This window comes from Ictidomys tridecemlineatus, chromosome 10 (assembly GCF_052094955.1).
Source record: "Ictidomys tridecemlineatus isolate mIctTri1 chromosome 10, mIctTri1.hap1, whole genome shotgun sequence".
Taxonomy (NCBI): Eukaryota; Metazoa; Chordata; class Mammalia; order Rodentia; family Sciuridae; genus Ictidomys; species Ictidomys tridecemlineatus.
Window position 1 is genome coordinate 124037291 of NC_135486.1, and position 21455 is coordinate 124058745.

The 21455-nt window shown below is 46.8% G+C and overlaps 2 protein-coding genes across 5 annotated transcripts in view; both read right to left on the reverse strand.

Moving 5' to 3' along the window:
• Positions 1–738: 738 nt before the first annotated feature.
• Positions 739–4828, reverse strand: Tmem265 (transmembrane protein 265). 2 transcript variants are annotated; one of them, XM_005323859.5, is made up of 3 exons: positions 4301–4828; positions 2891–3061; positions 739–1213 (listed from the first exon to the last, which is right to left on the reverse strand). In XM_005323859.5, the coding sequence occupies exons 2-3, from the start codon at positions 3056–3058 to the stop codon at positions 1052–1054; spliced, it is 330 nt and encodes a 109-aa protein (XP_005323916.1). In that variant the 5' UTR covers positions 3059–3061; positions 4301–4828; the 3' UTR covers positions 739–1051. The 2 variants fall into 2 exon arrangements, with proteins under 2 accessions (XP_005323916.1, XP_021581190.1); XM_021725515.3 differs by lacking the exon at positions 4301–4828 and having other exon boundaries at positions 2891–4294.
• A 56-nt stretch (positions 4829–4884) lies between these two features.
• The window catches only part of Srcap (Snf2 related CREBBP activator protein), a 34710-nt gene continuing 18139 nt past the window's right edge, over positions 4885–21455 (reverse strand). For 2 of the 3 annotated variants that reach the window (XM_021725511.3, XM_013357890.4), the window contains exons 20-34: positions 21063–21328; positions 20561–20848; positions 19828–19992; positions 19391–19576; positions 18906–19172; positions 17140–18593; positions 14412–14677; positions 14089–14291; positions 11968–12137; positions 11622–11818; positions 11415–11529; positions 11089–11208; positions 8334–8528; positions 8115–8198; positions 4885–8017 (exon numbers count right to left, since the gene is read on the reverse strand). In XM_021725511.3, the coding sequence (XP_021581186.2) occupies positions 5303–8017; positions 8115–8198; positions 8334–8528; positions 11089–11208; positions 11415–11529; positions 11622–11818; positions 11968–12137; positions 14089–14291; positions 14412–14677; positions 17140–18593; positions 18906–19172; positions 19391–19576; positions 19828–19992; positions 20561–20848; positions 21063–21328 (6691 nt within the window). In that variant the 3' untranslated portion in view covers positions 4885–5302. The remainder of the gene's footprint in view (positions 8018–8114; positions 8199–8333; positions 8529–11088; positions 11209–11414; positions 11530–11621; positions 11819–11967; positions 12138–14088; positions 14292–14411; positions 14678–17139; positions 18594–18905; positions 19173–19390; positions 19577–19827; positions 19993–20560; positions 20849–21062; positions 21329–21455) is intronic. The other variant, XM_021725512.3, reaches the window with a different exon arrangement.

Below are 21455 nucleotides of genomic sequence, written 5' to 3' on the forward strand. Positions count from 1 at the left end.
GCCAAATTAACTACACTGATAGAATGCAGAATGGTAGTTACCTATGAAAAGAAAGGAAGAAGTAGTGATTGGGAGGGATAGAAAAAGCTTTGTGGAGTGCTGACAATGATCAGTTTCTTGACTAAATAGTGGTTATTCAGATATTTGCTTTGTGTTAATTTGAGCTGTGTATTTTGGTACTTTCCTTTGTGAAATATTTCACAACTTTGAAAAATGTTTATTGTCATGAAGTCCAATATAAAGGATATGAAAGCTCATTATAATAATACACAGGGTTGTTGTGACTGTCATCCATCCCTTTCATTCCTCAGCTCTGGATTCAAACTGTCTGGGTTCAATCCCAGCTCTGCCATTTACTGACTGAGTGACCTTGGGCAAATATGTGCCTGTATGCTCAACTATAAAATCAAAATGATGGTACCTGCTATTCAGTCATTCTGAGGACTGAAGAAGAAATACAAAGTGCTTAGAACACAGCCCAGCACTAAGTACTCAATAAATAAATAGTAGTTGCTGCTACTAGCCTTCCTCTCTGTCCTCAGGGTATCTGCTTATGTATAGGGAGAGCGGAGGTTTTTCCACCAAGGGAAACTTCTGAAGAAAAAAATAATTTCCTTCTCTTGGAGCTCCTAGGTAGGCCAGAGGCAATATGCAGCCTTCTGCCATTAGTCAGATGTCCAGTTTGGCTCTCAACAATGGCCCAAGGGAAAGCAGGGAAAGAACAATTAGACAGGAACATTTTACCACCAAAAAAGATTTTTATTACAAAACAAATTCTAATAAAATCAGGCCTGGTCTTCAACCCCTCCTCTGGGTAGAGGCCCTGGGATGGAGCAGGGTAGGGAGATAGAAGGTGGAGGGCACTAAAAGAACAGAGCAGGCTGACCTCCCTTCATCAGTCTCAGCTGCTGCTCTCCTTTTATAACGGGCTAAGAGAGCTCTTCCAAAGGCCCTTGGGAGAGACACCATCCTTCCTGCCAGGAAGGACCACTGCTGTCACCAAACTGTTGGATCCAGGTCTCAGCTGACTCTTAGCAGAGGCCACCCAGGGTCACTCAGCCTGAGCGATGGCGTAGGAGAGCAGCCATAGCAGCAGGGGGGCCAGAATAAGGACAGCAAGCCAGACAGCAAAGCTGGCCAGGATGAGCCTCCGGGCCCGGGCCCCCCAGTGTACTGCCTCCTCGGACCGGCCTGCCTTATGCCGCTCTTCTGCCTGTGGGGGCAGGTTCTTGGTTAGGTTCTCCCCCTGTTTCTGCCCAAAATGGCCCATTGCCCCATTCCACTCCCCCATCATAATAGCTCAAAGCCTCACACCCAAATATTTCACTTTCCTTTTCAGCTTTTCTTATCCCTAATCTACAAAATAGGTACCCATCTTTTCAAGGTGGCCATTGTTAGCTCTCTAAATCACACATGGAAAAAGTACTTTTTTTTTTTTTTGGTACTTGGGATTGAACCTAGGGGTGCTTTACCACTGAGATACATCACCAGTACTTTTATAAATTTCAAGACAGGGTCTTAAATTGCCAAGGCTAGCCTCAAACTTTTGATCCTCCTGCCTCAGCCTCCAGAGTAGCTGAGATTATAGGTGTGAGCCTCTGCACCTGCCAGGAAAAGCACTTTTTAATCCTTTCAATCCTTATTCTTTTCTATTCATCTCAGATTCATTCAGAATTTGGAATTCTTGACTTTTTACTCATGTCCAGTCAAATTCCATTCTCATAGCCCAGTAGGCATCATCATTTTCACCATTAAGAATCCTTTTCAGGGGCTGGGGATGTGGCTCAAGCGGTAGCGAGCTTGCCTGGCATGCATGCCATGCATGCGGCCCAGGTTCGATCCTCAGCACCACATACAAACAAAGATGTTGTGTCTGCCGAAAAAACTAAAAAATAAATAAAATTCTCTCTCTCTAAAAAAAAAAAAAAAAAAAAAAAATCCTTTTCATAAATTTGCTCTAATGAAAGTCAGAAATACTGACTGTTAAAATACATTTAGGGATGAGAATATTCCAGCATGATATTTAGCCTGAGTAGTAGCCTTTCAAAAGGTACATGTATGGTCTGTAAGTGTAGCTCAATGGTAGAGCATTGCCTATGACATACAAGATCCCAGGTTCAATCCCCAGTACTGCAAAAAAAAAAAAAGAAAGAAAAAAAACAAATGGTACATCTGCAGGTGAGGCCCTCTCAAAGACCCCATTGTTTCTTCCAGACTTCTATAGATTGCTCTCATTATTGCTCAGCTGACCCTAGTCTTGCCCATTTCAATTTACCCTCTACACAGGCCTTGAGAACTGATTTTTCTGAAATACAAATATTACCAAGCCACTCTCCTCTGCAAAAATCTTTAAATGGCTCCCCAGTACTTTCAAAATAAAGTTGAAATTCTTAAACACGGAATCTGAGGCCCTCAGGAATGTGGATCCTTTGGCTTCCTCTTTCACTATTCCTCACTGGATCTGCCATGCCGAACAAACACTCAAGGCCTTTGTACACACTACTGCCTTTACCTGGAGTGACCTTTCATTCTTATCTACTCATCCTTTAGGGTTACTTTCCTGTCACCTTCCCTAGGCAGCCTTACCTACTCTGACACAGACACACACACAAAAAAACACAGACCCCTTCTGGCTCCCAGAATATCCTGTGCTTCCTCTATTACAGTACTGATGAACTAAACTCTATTAATAATTATCCATTTTCACTGCCATCTTGTTCATTAGACTATGGGTCCTTTGACAACAGGAACCATATCTTATTCTGGCACTAACCCAAACCCAAGTACCAATAGATATTTAGTAACTGTTCAGCCAATACAGACAGGTCAAATACACAAAACCATTGCCTTATACCCACTCCCCTGCTCCCATAGGAATTGCTTTCCTCACCTTGATGGCAAACACAAGAGCCATGACTCCCAGGCAAGAGCAGCCACAGATAATGCTAGTAGCTGCCAAGTAGCGGAGGCGGAGCCAGCAGCAGCGGATGGGGGATGGAGAATGAGCAGCTCCCGTGTTGCTCACCATGATCTCCACTGCCTTCTCCTCGTCCTCCATCACCTGTGGGCGATACAGTCAAGGTACTTGTAAGCCCAACACATGAGCTCCTGGCCTGGCTTGCTCTGACTCCACCCCTCAGAGAATGCTGTCCTCATGGCCTAGCCCAACTCTCAGGAATGCTGCCCTACTGGGAAATTCCTCTAGTGACTCAGAATAGGAGAGTAAATGTGTGGCTAGAATCCTTTTCCTTCAGCTTAAGATTCTAAGTCTCTGAAGGCAATCAAGTGTGAACATATTACTGTTTTAACAAGTTGGGAAAAGCAAAATGACAAATGCATACCTAGAAGCAGAAGAAACAAAATCTTGAAAGCTTAAGGCTAAGTGATTTAAAACTGTACTTCAAAGGGTTCTAAAGTCCCCTGAAGTTCCCCAGAGGCTGCCTTTGAGTATTGAGGAACCAGAGAGCAGGACCCTAAGCTCTATACTCCACTTCAAGCAAGCTGCAATTTCACATGAAAAAAAAATTCTGGCTGGTTCATACACACTTGTAATCATAGTTATTCCAGAGACTGGGACAAGAGGATCACAAATTTGAGGCAGTCTGGGAAAATCAGACTCTTGTCTCAAAATAAAAAGACTGAAAAACAGGGGTGGGGTGGGGGTCTGGGGATGTAGCTCAGTGGTGGCGTGCTTATTTAGCATGTGCTGCGCCCTAGTCCAATCCCCAGTACCAAAAAACAAAGCAAAACAAAACAAATACCACCTCACATCTGGGAATGGAAAAGGAAAAATTCACATTTTTCCCCCCACAGCCGAAGAAACTGAACATAAGACCTTATTCCCCCAAATTGGGGCCTCCTTTTCTATGCCTCCTTGCCACCTCCTCTCTCCATTTTAACCCAAACCACACAACACAATCAGATTAACAGAGTCCAAATGACCTCATTATCCATACAGAAACCTGCATAATGATGACCTACTTACTAATTTCTCACCTCCCTATTTCTCAGGCCCTCAAAGCTCCAGCATCAACCACTTTTCCACCCTAATGTTCTATCATTTCCCTTTAGATGGGACAAAATGAAACCACCTGTAGTTCCACATAGTAACAAGACAAAAGGGTGAAAAAAGGCAAGACAAGTAGAGAGCAATAAAATGATATGTCACAAAGCTGCAGGGGAATAGGTACTGAAGAAAAGTCAGATGAGGAAAACACAGATGCCAAGTCAGCAGCGGGAGAAGAACCCAAGGGGCCAAGGTGTCCAGATCAGAAATATAAACATGAACAGGGGCTCTTACCTGGCTATAAGTCTTGAGGGACTGTGAGTTTCGGCTCCTGCCTCAGGTTTGATTTGGCTTGGGCGGTAGAGCTGACTCAGGGCTCCAAGCCAAGCCCAGGGGTGGGGTAGGGTGGCCAGCCACCATCTGAATAGCCCCAGGAGCTGGGAAGGGGGTGTGGCTGACTCAAACCAGTTTGGCTAGGAGAGGAGGGGAGGGCCAGGGGTGAAGCAAGTGGAAGTAGGATACCTGCTTTTTTGTGAAAGGAAAGGAAGCACCTAAGCAAGAGGGTTAAAAGAAGGGAAAAAGTGAGGCATTGGAGAAAGCTGAGGGAAAGGCCAAGAGCCAAGGGGACAGAAGGGAGAGGAGAGAGGAAGTGTGTCTGAGTGACTTAAACTGAGATATTTTTTGGAAACACACCTTGCCAAATCAGATTTGCTTATCTTTCCTCCTCCTGAGGGTGTTTTCTGCCTCAAAGGTATACAATCCTGGTTTAGAGATCAGTTAAATATGGGTCTTCCCAAGAGCAAGAGTAGAAAAAATGATGCCCAAGTTCCCACCCAACCCTCCACCAGACCAGAAAATCAGAAGCCTCCTTACGCGGATGCTCGTACAGAAACTAAGTTTATTATTTTTTTTCTTCTTAAAAAAAAAAAAAAAAGAAAAAGAAAAAGAAAAAAGAAAAAAAAACTCATTGTAGAGAAGCCCCATCCCCCTTCCCCTAAGGGTGTGGGGCTGTGAAGATAGCTGGGGAATCAAGTACAAGGGGGTGGGGACAGACTATCTTGCCACCCTTAACACTGCCCAGCCATGTGGGGTGGAAGGGAAGGGGGATTGTGATGAGCCCCATTTCCATGACAACCAGTTGCCTACCCCCCTACTTTGGTGGAAAGAAGGGAGAAGGCCCTTACATCTCCCTGGAGGCTTTCCCCCTCAAGACTTCAAGTAGTGGTTAACAGAGTCAGGCCTGGTCATGGAGGGAGAGCAGCCATGGTGGAAAGCCTAGGTGGAGGGGCAGCCCACTCACGTCTTGGCCTTTCGGCCTCTGTGACTAATGGTAGGGCCAGACAGGTGGGGAGGGGCACTGCTGCGCAGGATGCGCTGGTCCCCTTGGTTGGTGGTCCCAACAAGCCTGCGGGGGCCAGGCCGGCGCCGTGGGGTCCCATCCCCTTCTTCCTCCTCACCTGAGGCTTCAGCCTCAGACTCTTCTACCGAACCCTCAGGCCCCAGGGGACTTGGAGGCTGTAGACGGCTCCGCTTTGCCAGCCCAGGACCCCCACCAACTGGGGCCCCCGCCCGTTTGCGAGGCACCTTCTCAGTCTCTAGTGGGGGAACTAGAGACCCTGGACGCAGCCGGGTTGAGCGCAGTTTTGGGGCTAATGAAACCACAGGAGGTGTCAATTCTAATCCGCCTGGCCCACTATCTACTAAATCCAGGTCATCCTGAATTACAGCCACCACCATGGACCCTTCACTTTTCCGTCCCCGGGTTCCCTCAGCTTCCAGCCGCAGGCGGGCCAGGCGGGTAAGGGGGCGGCTTCCATCCTCATCAGAAGAACTACCCTCACTCTCCCCGAGGCCCTGGGCTTGCCGACGCCTCCCTAATCCACAGCTCTCAAGGACAGAAGAGCTGTCGCGGTCCAAAACAGGAAGTTGGCTGGGCCGAGGTGATGGTGGATTCTTGGGAGGTCGGCCCCGCTTTCGCTTGGGTGGGGATGTTGAAATGGTGACGGTGGTGACAGTGTTGGCGACAGTAGCAGTGGGACAGGATAAAAGTGGTAGGGGTGGTGGCAATGGTGGTGGTAGTGGGAGTGGCTGTGTCCGGCTCTCTAAATTGCCATCCCCTGGAGAGGACATAGTCCCAGGGATGGGCAAATCCCGTGCCTTAGGGGGCCGCCCACGCCTTCTTTTCTCCACAGGTGACAGGACGATGGGCTCTGGTCTGTGAATTGATGGGGGTCCAAGAGGCTGGGGCCCAGGAATAAGCTGAGGCTCCAAGACAGGCTCCGCAACAATTAGGGTCTCAGCTCCAGGAACTGGGTCAGCCCCATTGGTTGTTCCCTTAGAGGTGGATGAGGGTGCCTCCTCCACCCCTCTCCCAGCATCTGCTGGAGACCTGTTCTTCTTGGGGGGCCTTCCCCTCCGACGTTTCACAGCAGGTGGAGTGATAGCAAGCAGTGCCCCTTCTCCATTCTCTGGGCTGCCCCCACCAGTCATTCCCAGCTCAATGTGACGACGAGCTATGAAGGGTGGCTGGGTTGGTGTAGGCAGTGAGAATGAGGGAGCAGCTTCACAGGGCCCACTGGTGGGAGGTGAGGATTCTGGCCCTGACAAGCTGCGGGTAGATGGGCTTCCTGGGCTGGCACTAGTCTCAGAGACCCCAGGTATTAGGGTGCTGGCAGTTCCCCGCTGCTGTCGCCTTCGCCTCACAAGTTCCTTTTCTTCCACCACAGTTATTAGCCGTCCTGGCAGCTTGCGAAGCACTTTGGGGCCTGGAGGTTGCCCTGAACGACCAGCCCCCTGACCCCTAATTTCTACATCAGCACTGGTGCGACGACGAGGGGGCCGGGCAGGTGAAGGACCCTCAGGAGAGGAAGTGGCTGAAGATGAGGTTGATGGGGCTGTGACCTCAGGTGCAGCAAGTTCTTGTGGCTTCTCTGGGCTTGAGGTTGGGGTCTGAACTTCTTCTACCAGCTCTTCCAAGTTCCTGTCAGCCTCCAGTGGCTCCTGAAGTGGCTCATCACATGTTGCTGTAGGTGGGAGCTCCAGCCCATTGCTCTCTCTCAGACCCGAGGGCAACTCCTCACCATCAGGCAGCACTGTAAGGATGGTCCCCTCAGCAGAAGATGGTACCCCCTGCTCTTGACCATTGGGGATGCCGTCAGCCTCCAAGGTTGGGCTAGGTGCAGAAGGGATGAGAGGAAGGTTCTTCTCAGATACGGGCATGATCTCAACAGAAACTGGCAACAGATCCTTAGGGGGTACAAGAGGAAGCGGGGAGGTCTCAGAACTGGTCATGCCAGCCAGCTCCAGGGACTCCGTAGATGCTAATGCTTGTACACGGAGTTCTGCCTCAGGCCCCAAGCCCAAAGAGAGGTTGGTGACCGGGGAAGAGATGGGCACAGAAGGTGAACCAAGCAGGAGAGGAGAGGAAGGAGTTGAGAGAGAGGTTTGGGTGGGTGGTGGGGTATGAGGTGGTGGAGAGGTGCAAGCAGGAGGAGGGGTACAGGCAGGGGAACAAGAGGGAGGAATCTGTGGAGGAGTTGGGGGAGAAGGCATGATATGGACAGGAAGAATGGCTATTGGATTAGGGGCTGAAATGGGTACTGGGACAGGGACTGGGACAGGGACTGGGGCAGGGACTGGGGCAGGGACTGGGGCAGGAATTGCAGCAGGAGCTGAAGCTGGAGCAGGTCGAGGCCTAGGTGCTGGCCTGGGAACTCGCTCCCTGGCAGGGCTGCAGCGGGGGGGTGTGGAGGTATTGCGGGTATGATGGGTGGATGTGACAGGAGTGTGGTTTGCCCCTTGAGTTTCAGCCCGAGCTCCTCGAAGACGCTCACTGACACGAGTCCCTGGCCTCTCAGGGGCCTTGACCTTCTTACTGCGCCGGTGGCTGCCTCCACCAGTCCCACAGGAAATCTCATCCCCAGCCCCTGGCCCCTCCTCCTCTTCTTGGGGTAGGCGAAACACCTCTTCCTTGGCTTGGTCCAGGTCTTTGCGGGCAGCTTCCACTTGTTCCTACCAACAACAGAACCCAAGGGGGGTCAGCAGGAGGCAAGCAGAGCAAGGAATATATAGAAATCAGCAGGAAGTCTCAGCCCCCAGAGATACTTACTTCTGCCTGCTTAAGCTCCTCTCGGCTCACTTCCTCAAGCGAGGCCTCCAGAAATTTCATGGCATAACGCTCAATGGGGGTCAGCTGCAGGGAAGAGCAGATGTGATGAACATAGGACCTGGGCTCTTGCACCCTTATCTATTATCTTCAGGGAAGACAGATAAAAGGGTCCTGAGTACAGGATAAAGGCAAGAACTAATGGGTCTGTTCAACACTGACCTGTTCTACAAGGGCAGCAATCTCCTGCTCAGCCCTGGACATCTCCTCATCCTCAGCCCCAGGCCGACCAGCCTCCTCTCCCTCACCAGCAAGAAAACCATCATTCTCATTAAATTCTGCAAGTTCAGCCACTTGTTCAGCCTTAGCCTGGGTGGCAGCACGGATATCCTCTTCATCCTCAGCCCGACACAATGCCTTTAAAGAGGGTACAGAGGAAAAATAAAAATAAAAAACATTAAGACTTAAAGAAGCTTACACCCTAGGAATTAACTGTGGCAAAAATCTGAGGCCAGGTTTACATAAAACAAGGTTCACAAGAATTCAACCATCTAGGATCATAAGAGTTACCAAAGCAACTCAATAGTTCATTTAAGATGGAATAGATTTTACTAGCTCTCCCAATAGGGAAAACAACTATTTTGGAGAGACTCTATTAACTCTACTTTGTTTCCTTAGGTGTCAACTTCAAAGTTGCCTAACCAAAGACAGACAAACAAGTAGTCACAGAAAGATCTAAACAGCATTTTTTCCCCCTTTGATAACTACGGATCGAACCCAGGGTCACTTAACCATTGAGCCACATATCTCCAGCCTTTTTCTATATTTCATTCAGAGAATCTTCCTGGATTGCTTAGGGCCTCACTAAATTGCTAAAGCTGGCTTTGAACTCGTGATCTTCCTGCCTCAGCCTTGTGAGCCACTGGGATTACTGGTGTGCACCACCGTGCCTGGCTTGAACAGCACTTTATGTGTATGTGGAGGTGTACTGGGATTGAACAGCCAGCCTTTTTTCTTTTTTTGGTACCAGGGATTGAACTCGGGCACTTGACCACTGAGCCATATCCCCAGCCCTATTTTTTTATTTAGAGACAGGGTCTCACTGAGTTGCTTAATGCCTCCCCATTGCAAAGGATGGCTTTGAACTCATGATACTCCTGCTTTAGACTCTGGAGCTGTTGGGATTACAGGCATGCACCACTGGGCCTGGCCCTTTTTTAAAATTTTAAGACAGAGTCTCACTAAATTGCCCAGGCTGAACCCTCTGCTTCAGTCCCCATAGCCATTAAGATTACAGGCAGGGCTGGGGATGTGGCTCAAGCGGTAGCGCGCTCGCCTAGCATGCGTGCGGCCCGGGTTCGATCCTCAGCAGCACCACATAACAACAAAGATGTTGTGTCCGCCGAGAACTAAGAAAAAATAAATAAATGTTAAAATTCTCTCTCTCTCTCTGTCCCCCCTTCTCTCTCACTCTCTCTTTAAAAAAAAAAAAAAAAAAAAGATTACAGGCATATGCCACCATGCCTGGCCAAACTCATAATTTTTTTTTTTTTTTTTTGCACTGGGATGCCTCAGGACAATATACTAAGCATATCTTTCCTTGCAATGAATATCTAAGGAAATCACTCCAAAAACCTCTGAGAGAATGAGCCCAGAGCATAGCCAGCAATGAAGGGAAGACACTTGGTAGGGAAAAACACCTCCATGATGTTTTATATCTGTAATTCTTTAAATATTTATCTACATCTGGAGAGCTTCGAAAAACTAAAATGCTCAGATGCAACATCGTTTTCAATTTAGTAAATTTTGAGTTAGGGCCCAGGAATAATTTTTTAATTTTGGCAGTGCTGGGGATTGAACCCACAGCTAGGCCAAGTACTCTACCAATGAGCTACATCCCTAGCCCTCAAAAGCCTTCCCAGCCACATGCAATGGTGCACACTTATTAATTCCAGATACTCAGGGAAGCTAAGACAGGAGGATCAGAAGCTTGATACCAGCCTGGCAACTTAGTGTGAAACTGTTTCAAAATTTTAAAAAAAGGGTTGGGAATGGGGCTCAGTGGTAGAGCATTTGCCTAGCATGTGTGAGCCACTGTGTTCGATTCTCAGTACCACATAAAAATAAATTTAAAAAAAAGATCCATTGATAACTAAAAATATATTTTTAAAAGGGGGTAGGGTGGGGGATGTAGTCCAACGGTATAGTGCTCTATACTATTTTTTTTTTTTCCTTTTTTGGGTACCAGGGATTGAACTCAGGGGCACTTAACCACCAGCCACATCCCCAGTCCTATTTTGCATTTTACTTAGAGACAGGGTTTCACTGAGTTGTTTAGTGCCTCGCTTTTGCTGAGGCTGCCTTTGAACTCATGATCTCAGACCTCAGCCTCCAGAGCCACAGGGATTATAGGTGTGCATTGCCACACCCAGCCAGATAAGAATGTTATTTAAAAAACAAAAAAACCTTTCTAAGAGACTCTGTTATGCTTCAATGCTTAGAAAACAGAGTTTTGCATCATATACAAGGTACTTCTTAAATGCACTACATCACTTAATCCTAAAAGTTACTATTTCCTACCCATTCATACTAGGTAGAAAGTAAGGCTCAAAAGAGTAATTTGTGATTTGGCTTAATAAATGCAATTAAGAAGCACTACCATTGTAGTAGGAAGATAGCTTGAGCCCAAAGTTTTAAGAACAGCTTGGGAAACACAGCAAGACTCCTATTTCAAAAATAAAATTTAAAAAAGTGACAGCATTGCTGGAACACAAACCTAGGACTCAGAACTACAAATCCTGTTTTGTTTTTTTCCTTATTAGATAATGTGAACTTAATTAACTTAAAACTATCAAAGGCTGACTATAGTCTGGAAAGCAACAGAAACAATTCTTTCCCCCAAAGTCAACATACTTATAAAAGACAAGTTATACTTCAAGCCATAGCTCTATTTTAGGATTGCCCACTCTTTTTTCACCTGCTCCAGAATATGGGTTTGCTTGCTGGCCACAGTCTCCTCTTCCTCCTCAGGGGCAGAGGATACAGATGAGCCAGATGGCTCCTCTAGAGGCATATCAAACAGCTCTCGGATGGTCTGCTATTGGACAGAAGGAAAAGTGTCAGCCAATAGAATGCTAGTCCTAGGTCTACAACTGTGAGACTGATAGCTCCCCAAAATATCAGAGGTGCCACTAGGTGAAAAGTAGTCTGTGAAGACCAAAGCAGCAACTCTTTAATAAGCAGGAGGAGTTCCTACTAGCAGAGCAATTTCTTCTGCTTATGTCGAAAGATCTTACTTTGTACCTGTTTAAAATAGGCTGTTGTGAAGTTGCCTCCCTCAATGGCCATGTCTCCCAACATTCTCTTCTGATTTGCCTTTTTTAGGATGTTTTCTTCTACTGTCCGTTCACTGATAAGTCTAGGAGATGGAGGCCAGGTATAAACAGCCAAATATATCAAAGTAACCCCCTCTCAGAAAAAAAAGTAAAGTAAGAGAAGACTAGGTAATACCTATAGATGTGGACATCTCGAGTCTGGCCAATCCGATGACAACGATCCTGGGCCTGAGCATCCATGGTGGGATTCCAGTCGCTGTCATAAAAAACAACAGTGTCTGCTCCTGTCAGGTTCACGCCCACACCCCCACTTCGAGTCGAAAGGATGAAGCAGAATATGCGTTTGTCTGCATTGAACCGTTCCATCAAGGCCTAGAGGGAAAGGAGAAAAAGATGGTATTGGGAAACTTATCTCCCCCCAAATCTCTAAGGTTTAGGAGGGCCCCTTCTAGAAGCCCAAGGCTTAGGAAAAAGAGACAGATGCTGAAGAGCCTCTAAACGACTACAGATGCCTGGGTTACCTGTCTCTGTTCAACTCTAGTAGACCCATCCAGACGCAAGTAGAGGTGGCCATGGTAGGTGAGAAACTGCTCTAAAACATCCAGCATTCGGGTCATCTGGGTGAAGATGAGTACCCGGTGGCCCTCTGCCTTGAGCTGCCGCAACAGTGCTGCCAAGGTTTGCAACTTTCCTGAAGAAATATGAAGGGGTACAAGGAACTAGCTACAAGCTGGAATGGCAGAATACTCAAGGCTGTGGTTAAGAGATAATCAAGGGTAGCCAGGTATGGTGGCATGTCACCAGCTCAGGAGGAGGCACTAAGCCACCAACTACTCAGCCATACTCCCAGGCCTTTTTTTATATTTAGAGGCAGGGTCTTACTGAGTTGCTCAAGGCCTTGCTAAGTTGCTAAAGCTGGCTTTGAACTCCCCAATCCTCCTGCCTCATCCTCCCAAGCTGCTGGGATTACAAGCATGTGTCATTTCACCTGGCCAGTTTTACCACTTTTAACAAAGGCCTTCAATTCATCACTCTGGTTTCAAATGTTTAAAATGTGTTTAGGAAAATATTTACTGAGCTGGGCATGGTGGCACATGCCTGTAATATCAGCAGCTCAAGTCTAAGGCAAGAGGATCACAAGGTCAAAGCCAGCCTCAACAACTTAGCAAGGCCCTAGGCAACTTAGACCCTGTCTCAAAATAAATAAATAAATAAATAAATTAATTAATACCTATTTTTTAATGTGGTGCTGAGGATTGAACCCAGGGCCTCACATGTGCTAGATGAGCACTCTACCACTGAGCTACGACCCAAGCCCAATAACATTTTTTTTCAAAAGTTAAAAAAAAAAAAAAAAAAAGACTGGGGATGTGGCTCAGTGGTTAAGCACCCAAGTTCAATCCCTGGTACTCCGCCACCCCCCCAAAAAACATTTATTGCACACATACAAATAAAAATTCTTGTTTTCTTACATTCTAAGATAAAGGAAATCTCCAAATATGTTCTTATAAAAATATCTCCAGATTTATGGCAGAAACTAATCATTACGATTCAACAGCCATTTTTTGGAATAGAACCTGATAAACATTGTGGACACCTGGCAGAGATTCTTTGATCCCAGGGGTTGCAAGCCCCAATCCAACCACAGAAAATAAATCATGATTGGTCTAAATAAACCATGGTTGTTCTTTGCTGTTCACCTTTGTCAGTGATTGCTCTGTTTTCGTGGCTCAGTATGAACCATGTGTTATGAAGTAAAGTCACCTGACAGGGCCTTCCCCCTACTCCAAAAAAAAAAAAAAAAGACTCACTAGAAATAAGTGTTTTTATTTCAAACCCTTAATTTCTGTTTAGAGGACTGCTAAGCTACCTGGAGCAATAAAAGTCATCTCAATAACTTGAAGAAACAAGCAGAATAAAAAGATAAAAACCAAGGATGAAAAGCAAAGTAGAAAGATTAAAAGGTCCTAGGGTCAGTGAAGATAGTAAGCTGCTGAACCAAAAACACACCAACATTTCTCATTAAACAGTAAATGCTCCTGTGGTTTAATTCACTCTTAGTTGATTTTTACTTGCAGTCAAATGCATACTATCCAATACAAAGGTCCTTTCCTCTTCTCAAACCAAAATGAATTGTTATTTTTTTATTTTGATACTAAGAATTAAACCCAGAAGCACTGAGCTATATCCCCAATTCTTATTTTTGAGACAGGGTCTCATTAAGTCGCTAAGGCTGGCCTCAAACTTGTGATTCTCCTGCCTTAGTTTTCCCAAGTTGCTGGATTATAGGTGTATGCCAACCATACCTGGCAAATTATTTACCACCAAATACCTTTTCCCCATAAATTTAAAAACTATGCTACGTAGACTCACTCAATATTGGGTCCCAAATAATTTGTAAAATATGATAAATGTTCACAAAACAATCACTGTGAGCATAAATGAAATAGCAGTATATACTTTCAAGGAAGTTAAATTCATGAATGCCATAAATCCATTAAAGAGCCTACAATTCCCCATTTTGCTTATAAGCATAATCTAAAAAACTGCCTATAATGTACAGAAATTCTGAGGGACATGTCCTCTGATGTAACAGTCCTGCTGTAAGAGGTCAACGGTCCTGCACTAGCCAATGAACTCACCGCAATCATACTGGATGAGTCTCAAGTCAGGGAACTGGGTGCGCATGTTACATACAATACGGTGCAAAGGACGAGCCCGGGGCCAGAGCTCACTGGCCAATTGCTCCTGGAAGGCTGCCTGCCGAGGAGCCAGCCAAGGAGGTGGGTGGCAGGCATGCAGGGAAGGGGGAGGTGCCTCCACAGGAGGCATGACAAAGATGAACCTGTGAAAAGGAAGAAGGCAAGTAGTGTAAAAAATGGGACTCTGAAAAATCCCAAAAGTTAGCACCTTCACCAGCCCTAACCTCTATATCCACTCCCCATTAGGACTTAGCCCTGCCAACCTCTCAATGATTTCTGACAGCTGGTCTAGTCGCTGCTGGGGAAACAGTACAGCCCGGTGGGCAGCCTCGGTATAAGTCCAAAAGGTGGGGTGGCTGGGGCCAGGAGAACGAGGGCCGATGGGGCTGGCAACAGGTTGGGGCAGGGTACAGAAATCCAGGACTTCAGTCCCATACACAGGTGCCAGGGCCCCATGAGCCTCACTAAGTTGGAAAATCCGTTCCAGGCGTTCAGACCTCTGCCGCTTCCGCTTTTCCTCCAGAGACTCCTAGGGATGGGAACAAAACCGAGAAAGTAATCAGTATCCCCAAGAGTTCATTAAAAAAAAAAAAAAATTACAGAAAACCTGATGGTTCTCCCCAAGTGGAAACAGAAACCATGAGATCCAAAAAGTTATACTATACTTTTTGAAGTTATCCAAGCTGTTAATGACAAGTATTCCTTTCTTAATGTTATACAAAATAAATCTCTCTCTACAAAAGATAACTCATCTTTCCCTGTATGCTACCAAAGCAGAATGCCTGAATATTCAAAATTAAGATCTGAATATCCGGGGCTGGGGATGCGGCTCAAGCGGTAGCACGCTTGCCTGGCATTCGTGCGGCCCGGGTTCGATCCTCAGCACCACATACAAAGATGTTGTGTCCGCCAAAAACTAAAAAAATAAATATTAGAATTCTCTCTCTCTTTAAAAAAAAAAAAAAAGATCTGAATATCCAACAGATTGTAACACGAATGATTTTTGAGAACTTTCCTATGTAACACTGAACTCATTTCATCTTCTTGTGAGTCCAAAACATTAGAAGGCTTCCTTGGGCTGGGGGTATGGCTCAGTAGTGAAACACCTGCTTAGCATGTTCAATCCCAGCACTGAAAAAATAAAAAAATAAAAAATAAAAAAAAAGCCTTGGGCTGAGGATATAGCCCAGGCCTCACATGCATATGGCCCTGGGTTCAATCCCCAGCACCATAAAAAAAAAAAAAAGAAGCCTTCTTCAAATCACTGACCCAGAAACAAACTGGTTAATCAAATCCACAGCAGATTTTTGCCAAGAACCAGAATGAAATGGGGTAGGATAGAAACTGCTAACCATATATTCAGGAGAGGAAAAAAGGCAGTCACAAGACCTGTATGACTTTGATTCAATTTTTTTTCATCTCTGGCTTCCAGTTTCACAGTCTATAAAACCATCAAATTCTCCTTTGTAAAAGCACTTACCATGCTTGTAGTTTTACATTTGCATAATTAATGTCTTCATTGAAACTATCAAGATCCACATAAAATGAACAGTATCTGTTCTTGAAAAAGCAGTGCAGTGCCCCAAATATTTCTTTCTGACTGCTATCTTAAGCTTTATTCCTTAGCTTGAGGTACTAAGTGAGGAATGAAAAATGTCCTAATAGAGGGAAAAACAGTAGCAAAAGAAAATATTTGCAAACCAGACATTTGAAAGGGGACTTGCAACCAGAATATTAAAAGAATTTTTACAACTCAATATTAAGTCAAATTCTCTATTTAAAAATGCCAAGAGATCTGAATAGATATTTCTTCAAAGATACACAAATGGCCAAAACCACATGAAAAGATGCTCAGCATTAGCCAACAGGGAAATGTAAATCAAAAACACAATGAGATTCCACTTCAAACCCACTAGGATGGCTGTAATTAAAAAAAAAAAAAAAAAAAAAAGTAGGTGTTGGTGAAAATGTGGAGAAACTGAAACTCTCAGACAGTGGGTAAGAACATCAAACATTGTAGCCACTTTGGCAATTCCTCAAAACAGTTAAACAGTTACTATATCTAGCAATTCTTTTCCTTAATCTATATCTAAGAAAAATTAAAAACCTATGTTCATACAAAAACTTGTATATGAAATAGTCATAGAAGCATTATTTAAAACAGCAAAACAATCTGAAGTCTCCATCAATTGATGAATGAATGCATAAAATGTAGTACATTCATACAAAGGGATATTATTCAACAATAAAAAGAAACAAAATACTAACATATGCAACAACACAGGTGACTCTCAAAAAATCATGCTAAGAGAAAAGAAGTCATTCCAAAACTGTATATATATGAGTGCAAAGGCAAACACAGTGTGCGACCACTGAGCTACATCCCCAGCCCTGGCAAAGGGTTTGCCTAACATGCATGAGGTAATCTTGGGTTTAACTCCCAGTACAGGAGGGAGTTTGGGGGGAAGTTACATTCAAAGAGCCAAGTGTGATAAATGTGCACCTGTAGTCCGAGTTACTAGGGAAACTGAGGAAGAGGGATCTCTTGAGCCCAGGAGTTCAAAGTTAGCATGTGCAACGCAGTGGGACCCTCCCACAAAAAAATAAAAATAAATAAAACACGTTCAAAGGGTAGGGATATAGTTCAGTGGTACAGCGCATGCTTAGCATGCATGAGGCCTTGGATTCAATCCCCAGCACCAAAAAGACAAAGAAAAAAAAAATGAGCAAGCAACAACCAAACCTCTACCCCTTGGTCCTTACTCACCACTGAGAATGGTAGGACATGAATTAACATTCCCACTTTACAGATAAGGGTACAAACCCAAGAAAGAGTAGGGACTTGCCCAAATGTCACTCAAGCACTTTCTACATTAACACTAGTCTTTCCAATTTACTAGGTTAAAAGTGACATTATTCTGTTCTATCCAATTTACCAACACATCAAAGAAAACCAATTTTCTATTTCTTTATCTGGGAAAATAAACTTACCAGATAGAAAGGGGAACGAGGTGGTGGTGGGGGCTGACGTCGAGGTCGGGGGCCACTGAACGAGGTAGCAGTGGAGGGAGGACTGGGGGGACCAGAGCGCAATGTCAGTGTGTCAGGCTCATCCTTGGGAACAGGCAGCCGGTTTACCATGGTGACAGGCAAGGAAGCGGCACCAGATGCCGAAACCACAAGGGAAGATGCCTGGGAAGCTGGGGCCTGTGTTGAGGCTGGGGCTAGCGCCAGGGTCTGAGCTGCAGCCGGACCCAGGGTGGGCACAGGAACTGGGGCAGGGCTCAAAGTCAGTGTCTGCACTGAAGCTGGGGCCAGGAGTGGAGCAGATGATGTTGCTGGAGCCAAAGTCAGCGTGTGGGCTGGGGCCAAGCCCATCGGAGAAGCTGGAGCCAGAGACAACGTCTGAGTTGAACCCAGTGGTGTTCCTGGTGTCAAAGGCAGTGTCTGGGCTGGAGTAGGTACCAGGGATGATGCTGGAGTCAATGATAATGTCTGGGCTGGAAAGGGCCCTTGAAGGTTCCCTGTTCCTAAAGAGTGTGTCTGAGATGGAGACGAGCCACCCAGAGTGGATGCTAAAGCTGGGGCTAGAGCCAGTGTCTGTGTAGAAGCCAGGCTTGAGAGAGGTGATGGAACGGGGGCTGGTACCATAGTTTGAGTTGATGATGAAGCCAACACAGAAGGTGGAGCTGGCACCAGTGAGGATGAGACTAATGGGGTTCCTGGCGTTGGTGTTGGAGCCATAACTGGAACTGGAGTCTGCGATGGAGCCAGGACTGGAAGAGGAGCCAGAGAAGAAGCTGGAGGACCCAGGATTGCTGTCTGTGGAGCCACCATAGGAGCCAGAGTGGTGGCTAAAGCCTGAGATGCAGAAGGTGCTGGAGCCAGAAGGGAAGCCTGAGCAGGAGCTGGATTTGGCGCAGCCGAAAAGGGATTGGCCAGAGCTGAAGCTGGCACCAGGACAGGGGAACATGCTGGGGCCACGGATGAGTTTAACCCTGGAACATGTGAAGAGGTGGGAGCCAACAACAAAGGGTGACCAGGTGTCTGAGGTGGGGACAGGGCTGGAGTTGTAGCCAAACCTAGAGTCAAGGCTGATGCTGTTGGGGAAGCCCCAGCTGGTGCCAAAGAGGGAGGTCCAGGAGACACTGAAACAACGGGTGCCAGTGCTGGAGTCACATTGGTCAGGAGAGCTGGGCCTGAAGCCGAAACAGGCAAGGGGGCTGAAATGGGGATGGTTAATGGAGTTGAGGCTGAGGTGGGAAGTGTGGAAGGAACAGAGATGGGGAGTGAAGATGACAGTGGAACTGAAACTGTAGAGGGCACAGGACTAGCTAGGGGAGAGGAGTTGGGAATTGGCATTGGAGAAGAGGCTGGCCCAGGAAGTGAGGATGGCACATGGAGAGAAGAAGAGATGGTCATGGGAGCAGCTCCGGGTGCTGAAGCTGTGGAGACAGAAGACAAATTAGCTCTAAAATTACTTTCCTGATCTCTTACCCCAAACTTAACCTATTTCCCAGAAAGCCATCACTCCCACAACATAACACCAAAAATTAAAAGAACAGGACAACTTTATTTCCTCTCCTTCAAAAAGCAATAAATTTATCTTGGAATTAAGTTAGGGCTTGGGCAGCCCACTCTGGAGCCCAGTGCAAACTAAGATAGCATGCTGATAACAAGGGGCTCTGTTGTGACCAAGAAACCTTCAAGACCACCCCATCGCATTTCTATTCCTAGCATCAGTAATCTGGACTCACCACTGACATCAGGTGAAGGACTGTGGACCAGCTTGAGAAGGGGCCTCACCAGAGTGGGCGCAGGTATGGGGGCCCGGGCAGTACCCAGGGTAGGTGTGGATAGCCGACCAGGGCTTAATGTGGGGCGTGGAGTCAATGCAGCTTGAAGCCCAGAACTCGCAGGCCTGGGTGCTGGTGCCAGTGGTGGAACTGGAGTCAGTCCATCCCTAGGGGCCTGTCTCACTACGATCTTCACCACGCCTGTGTTATTCACCATGGATGGTGGCACTGCAAGAGGAAACTACATTGAGAGGAAGGTAGAAAAAAAAAACAAGAGACCCAAAGGATGGAAGAAGTCCCCAATAGGGGCAGGAGAGGGTGGCAGACAGATACTGAAGATGCTGGCAAGGGAAAACAACAAGGGAAGGCTGGACAGACAATAGCCCAGGACACATCTGGAAAGACCAAGGCCAGCAAGGGCTAAGTAAGAAGGCCAGGAGCCTCACCCTGGTTAGCAGCAAGCGGAAGGCTGAGGCCAGTGGGGGCAGGGGTGGTGCTGGGGGTCGAAGAAGGCAGCACAGAGACAGGGGTGGGGCCAGGGGTCGGGGCCACGGCCTGGATGAGGGCCACATGGGCAGGCTGGCTGATGAGGTGGTGCTGCCCCCCTGCTGACACCAAGTGCACCACATTCCCTGGGTTAAGGGAAAAGAGAAAGAGAGAGAAGCAGCTATCAGGAGGGCCGAGGCAAGAGCAAGAAAGGGAAAAAACAGGGAATTATGTCTTTAGAAGGACCTTTTTCCTATTTTTAATCAAAAGACCCCTTTTCCAACCATTCCCCTTGGCTCCACCAACTAAAAGCTAGAAAAAGAAACATAAAGAGCCACAAAAACAAGGGACAGAGAAGAGAAGGAAAAGGGCAGGACAGGGGGTGGGTTTTACCTACTTTGCAGCGGGCGGGGCTGCCCCACAGCAAGCTGGCGCACCTGGGCACCAGTCAAAGTGAGCTTGTTGCCCTGGATTTGGAAGGTGAGAGGTTTGCTTCCCCCAGCACTTGCCACTGGACGTTGTGCCAGTGAAGCCAACTGCCCAATGCTGACAACTTCACCTGCTACAAATAGAGAAGGTCATATTGTTCACAGGGTTCACATTGTTCAACATCATTTCTCGGAACCCCCTGAAGCACATACACAATAAGTCTCTAATTTCTCCACAATTTATCATGTCCAAACAACCGAAGCCCCTACCTACAGCCTTTCGGTTATTGAGGTACTGATTCTTCCAATCCCACTTATTTGGTTAACAATTTTCTTTATATTCTCTAATGGCACACTATCAAGACTGAATTGATCATGTCCTTTTACCCTCAGTTTTTGTTGTTTTTTGCATTTTGTTTTGCAGTGCTGTGGATTAAAGGGCCTTGTGCCTTAGGCACACTAATCAAGTACTCTATCAATGAACTATATCGCTAGCCCCACAAATACTTTATTGGTAGGCTTATCACTATTTACCTACCCATGGTCACCTCCCTGACCAGACTGTAAACTCCTTAAGGAGTCTTACTCATGATTTACCAGTGTCTGACAAAACACCTAACATATCTTTTTTTCTCTCATTCCCTCAAATATAAATCTTCCTCTTGTCTCAAGTCCCTCACCACCAGAGTCCTGGGAACTTACAGGGCAGACGGGCCTGCATATCAGGAGACAGGATCAGGCGCTGTGGTGCAGGATTTGGAGCTGGCACTGATGTGGTAGTAGCAGTCGCCGTAGTGGTAGAGGTGGTTGTTGCAGCAGCAGGAGAGAAGGTATAGCCTGGCGGCACTGTAAGGGGCTTCAACAGGCTGGAGGAGCCTGGGGGTGGGACGGGGCTCAGACGAACTGGGGCAGGTGGGGCCGGCTTCAGGGACAGGGTTGGTGTGGGAGGCCGTGAGGTCCCACTCAGGACTCCCAAGGGGGATGGCAAAACTGTAGATACAAACCAAATACCTGTCAGAAATATCCTGACTAAAGCCTTAGCCTGGTCCCAGAAGCCTCCATACTTCCCCTTTTAGCCTATGAAATACCACACCCACATCTTCCCAACCAGGTCCTCAAACTCATTGCATTACTTCTTCCCTAGTCAGAACAATCTTCCTGAAGTACCATTCCACTCATAACCTTTGGCTCCCTTTCAACTCACCCTGGGGGAGAGGACCACTGTTTGGCTGCAGGGGAGGCAAAAGAACAGGTCCAGGGGGTCGGGATGCAGGAACAAGCGGGGGTCCAGCAGGTGAGGCTGACATCATCAGTGGTGCTGGCAGTACTGGGGGGGTTGGGCCAGGGGGAGGCTGGGCTGAGAACTCAGGGCCTGGAGGGGGTCGGACTGGGACAGGGCCAAGGGGCGTCCGTGGGCTGTTCACCACCACCACCGTGCGGCCTTCTTGCTTGGGCACTGGCTGCAGCATCCTATGAGGAAAAATCAAGGGGGTGGGTAGAGAGGGGGAAAAAGAAATAGCAAAAGAAAGGAAGAAAGATGAGGCAGAAAGATTATAAGAGCAAAGAGAGGAAAGAAAAAGAGACCCAAAGAAGAACA